The 4,135-nt window shown below is 37.2% G+C and overlaps 1 protein-coding gene across 1 annotated transcript; it reads right to left on the minus strand.

Moving 5' to 3' along the window:
* Positions 861-3,439, minus strand: LOC107642580 (transcription factor KUA1). The gene is made up of 3 exons (XM_016345975.1): positions 2,971-3,439; positions 2,211-2,419; positions 861-1,706 (listed from the first exon to the last, which is right to left on the minus strand). Exons 1-3 carry the CDS (start codon positions 3,266-3,268, stop codon positions 1,215-1,217), a joined length of 999 nt encoding a protein of 332 aa, XP_016201461.1. The 5' UTR covers positions 3,269-3,439; the 3' UTR covers positions 861-1,214.

The raw sequence follows: 4,135 nt of genomic DNA on the forward strand, positions 1-4,135 counted from the left end.
TTTATTATCAAAAAATAAGTTTAGCAAAAATTATACACCAAATTGTAGACAATATAGAATTCATCTTATTTGTTTTTACTTGGCCTATGCATATAACATTTTTTCCTTTTTTCTGGTATCCTAAGACCTAACTAAAAGTATCATGCATGTAGAGACACGTGTTTAAAAACCATGCACGGCCGTGAATTCCCAGAGTTTAGTTTAGCAATGCAAACTCTTTATCTCACACGTATATAGGTCCATCATCAATAAAATGAACATCACCCATACTATCTAGAATAATTATCAGATAGCAGAGATAATAAACATCTCATATCATAAAATCACTCATTCTTGACCTTTCAGAATTAGAGTTCTGATACTATATCATGAAACCACTCATCCAAAAACTCAACCCAACATTAAAAGGTAACACTAATGATTATATCTTTAATACTAAATAAACTTCCGTTGTACACATTGTACAAAATTTTTATTAACTCCCTATATTTTCTGATACGGTATATTCCATTCTATACCGGCAAGATAATGAAAACTAAGAGACTACATTTGTCCCCTAACAATATTAGATTACACTCCCACTTGGTGACGGAACAGAGTTACAGTCAACCAAACATTACACCCTTGAATCCTAGGTAATGGTACATCTGTAGCTCTTCTTTGTCTTTCATAAAATACTTCATTCTCTTAATGTAATGAATAAGCATCGATTTATCCATTGAATTAATTGGTCCATATTTGTTCAAAGTGCAGTGCCTAATTATTGCCTAATTATTGCTTAATTATTCATACTCATGCAGTTGATTTTCTTTTTCGTCCCACTCAACTCAGGTAGAAGATAAACGAAGTGAGGCAAAGCATGGAAAACTTGCTACCTAGCAGTTACTTGTTTGCTAAATAAAAGGGGAAGCACAACCTAATAGATTGTTATTCTGCACAATCAACTTTACAATACATGAAATGACCCTGGTAAATGAAATGACTGAACAAACAAACAAAGTCTAGACCCAAGTAATAATTCCTAAATGCTACTGCTGCTGCCTACCAACATTGAAACAAACTAAATTAACCACTGTAAATAGGGCAAAAGAAAAAGGTAGAAAAATTATTAAGGATATTCCCACAAGATATGTGATGACCACATGGCCAGATTTATGATCCCTACATTCATAGATATGGCTACAGGACACACCCCTACTTGCCAGAAGGGGCCCTTATAATGCGTGGATTGCGCTGCCGTTCATGTTCGAACTATCGCACGCTGGAGTTGCATGAAAAGCTGATTGTCTAGAAGGTCCTTCGAGGAGTTTTAGGGACAGGGAGGATGGGGCAGAGTCCCCAATGGAGTCTCCTAAACTCAGTTTTGACATGCCAACCAGTTCATCAACATTAATTGGGCTTTTAGAATGCACTGCAGTTGGCTTCAACACTTCGTGAGCTTCCTTCTTCTTAGTAGGCTGTGGATCATATCCTGACCAACCGGGAATAGGTAATTGGAAGACAGGAGGATAAAAGGTAGGATACAGCACTGGGAATGGTGATTGCGGGTTATCTGACTTCAACAAGGCCAATTCCCTGTCATTTGAGTTAGCAGAATCCATGGATTCACACTCTTCATCGAGGGCTGGAGGCACAGGAGGCAAGGGGTTATTGCCTTCTGTTTCGGCCTGTAGCTGATCTTGCGGCACCATTGGTGTGTCGGCGGACTGCAAAATCACAATTCAACATTAAGAATCTAGAAATAAATGAGAAGGTTCCAAGCACATCGGATGAGGGAAGAAGATACATTTTTCAAATAGTAGACATCATTAAAAAGCATAAAACAAGAAAATGTCATGTTTGTCTCCTAACTTCACTAGGACCAATACTGCAAAAATAAGATCACAATTTAAAGTGATTTGGCTAAAATCCCATGATGCCAAACATGCTGCAGAAGAAGAAAATTAGAAAATGGATGTACTTTTAGATTTTTTTTTACCAAAATTAATTGACCATCAATGTATTGTGTGTACAATATTGAAGATTTTCACAACATGAAGCTAGAACAGGTCACACAATATCTTATAAGGAAGCAAAATCAAATAATCCTAACCACGGGCTTCAAACAGCATAAAACATTATGTGCCGTCACTCGTCAGTTCCAGCGAATGCATCTAGATGCAAAAGAAAAACAAATTTGATGCATGAAATTTGCAAGTTAGGGTACTAACTTCATCTGCGACAATATCAAATAGACTGGAACGTCTTTTGCGCCTAGACACATTGCTTTGCCTGATGAAATATTTTTGAGCATGACTGGCCACTTGAGTAGGTGTCCTTGATGTGACATAATTTCGTGCAATTCCACGCCAATCACCTTTTCCAAGCTTCTGTAATCCAAGTAAAAACATTCTGTGTTCCTCCTCAGTCCACGGGACACCTGCACATCAATGAAATGATTTTCCATACTTAGTAGATATTCCTCAAGTCATCATTTAAGGTTCTCCCAGCAAAGAACAGGATTAAAAAATCTTCCATATAGTCAATTATCAAATCATCAAATCAAAGAGTTAAAGAATGATCAAGTGCATGCTTAAGTTACCAGCAAGTCAACCAGAATAATATGTTTTCTACTATGTAAAAACCTAAGCATACTCCACAAACTCCTTAGTCCTAAGTTATTTATTTATACACTAATGATGATTGGAAGTTGGAAACTTGATCACACGACATCATTCAGATAGAAACTATTCAGCCAAGCCAAGCATCAAGCACAAAGCATTCAAATAAATTCACTCATGAAGTCATAAAGCTAGCTGCTTTAACTCGTTTTCCACACAACGAAACAAGCCAATACTAAAAAACAGACTACTGGGAAACAAAGATCACATAATTATAAAAATAATAACACTCGAGCAAAACAGAAATTTAAAAGAATTTAGCAAATTTAAAAATGAAAACATTTTTTTTTATTAGGTCGAAGAATCGAACCCCTTTTTCGTTCACGTGACGTAGAAGATGACCCAGGAACAAAGTCTTCGGAGGCATAACCCTCGGCGGCGGCGTGATCGGGGGTGTCACCACCGCCGGGAGAACCCGGATTGTTGGATGCATGGTGGTGGGACCCGGAACTAGAACCCGACGCAGCATAGTGGGTGAGATTTCCCATGCTAGCGCTCTTTCGGATCGACCCGTCCGTCAATCGGACCCCGAAGAGCTTAACCCCTCTGTTGGGGCACGTCCTCGAATTGTGGCCGTTGTTGCTGCAATGCGAGCACCGTCGCGTCATGCTTCCTTCCAACGCCGCAAAACGGATCCGACACGGTGGCGGTAAGCGGTGGATTCTGAAATCGGGTCAATTGGGATCCGAATGAGTTCACCCGATTCAAGAACGGGTTTTTGTTTTTTCTCCCTCTGCTTGCGCTGATGGGAGTGAAAGAGGAGGCGCAAAACTGAACTTTAGCGTATTTATCTTTGTCTCTCAGATAAAAAAGGGAAATGATACTGTGCTTCGTGCAAGTTTTCATTGCCATGGTCCTTTCAACTTTTGAACGCTTATCACGATGACTTATCAGATCTGAATCAGATCATCCTGGTTGACTTATCATTTTTTCAATTTATTGTTTTTTCACATTTTTCAACACGACAAAAATGCTGAAAGCGTGACGCTTTTTATCCCACTTCTCTCGCTTCTAGTTATATGTTTATTTTTAGGAATAGTATAAGTAGATAATAAAAATACTAAACAATATGAATAATGGATATATTAGATATTTATTTTATTAGATGTGCATGATTATTTTAATATTAAGATTTAGGTGAATAATTTGAATGTGCAATGTGTTTTGATTTGATTGGTGATTATTTATATTGTTCAAAAAATAAATATATTAAATTAACATTAGATATACGTTAAGGATAAATACTGTTTTAGTCCTAACGTTGAGAGTCGGAATCGAAACCGTCCCTGATATAATTTTTGACTTAAAATCGTTCTTAACGTTGAGGGTCAGAATCGAAACCGTTGCTGATGTAATTTCTGACCCTCAACGTTAGGGACCAAAACAATATTTATTCCTATACGCTTATGTCCTAAATATATTCCTATAAATAGAATGAAATAGATTTGATTTATATTATTTATGTATAAATTAAA

Source organism: Arachis ipaensis, chromosome B05 (assembly GCF_000816755.2).
Source record: "Arachis ipaensis cultivar K30076 chromosome B05, Araip1.1, whole genome shotgun sequence".
Classification (NCBI taxonomy): Eukaryota; Viridiplantae; Streptophyta; class Magnoliopsida; order Fabales; family Fabaceae; genus Arachis; species Arachis ipaensis.

Coding starts and splice junctions, on each gene's coding strand:
- LOC107642580 (XM_016345975.1), bottom strand. CDS start 3,268: ATGACGCGACGGTGCTCGCATTGCAGCAACAACGGCCACAATTCGAGG. Junction 2,420..2,970: donor GTCACGTGAACGAAAAAGGG/GTTCGATTCTTC, acceptor ATTGATGTGCAG/GTGTCCCGTGGACTGAGGAG. Junction 1,707..2,210: donor TTGATATTGTCGCAGATGAA/GTTAGTACCCTA, acceptor GTGATTTTGCAG/TCCGCCGACACACCAATGGT.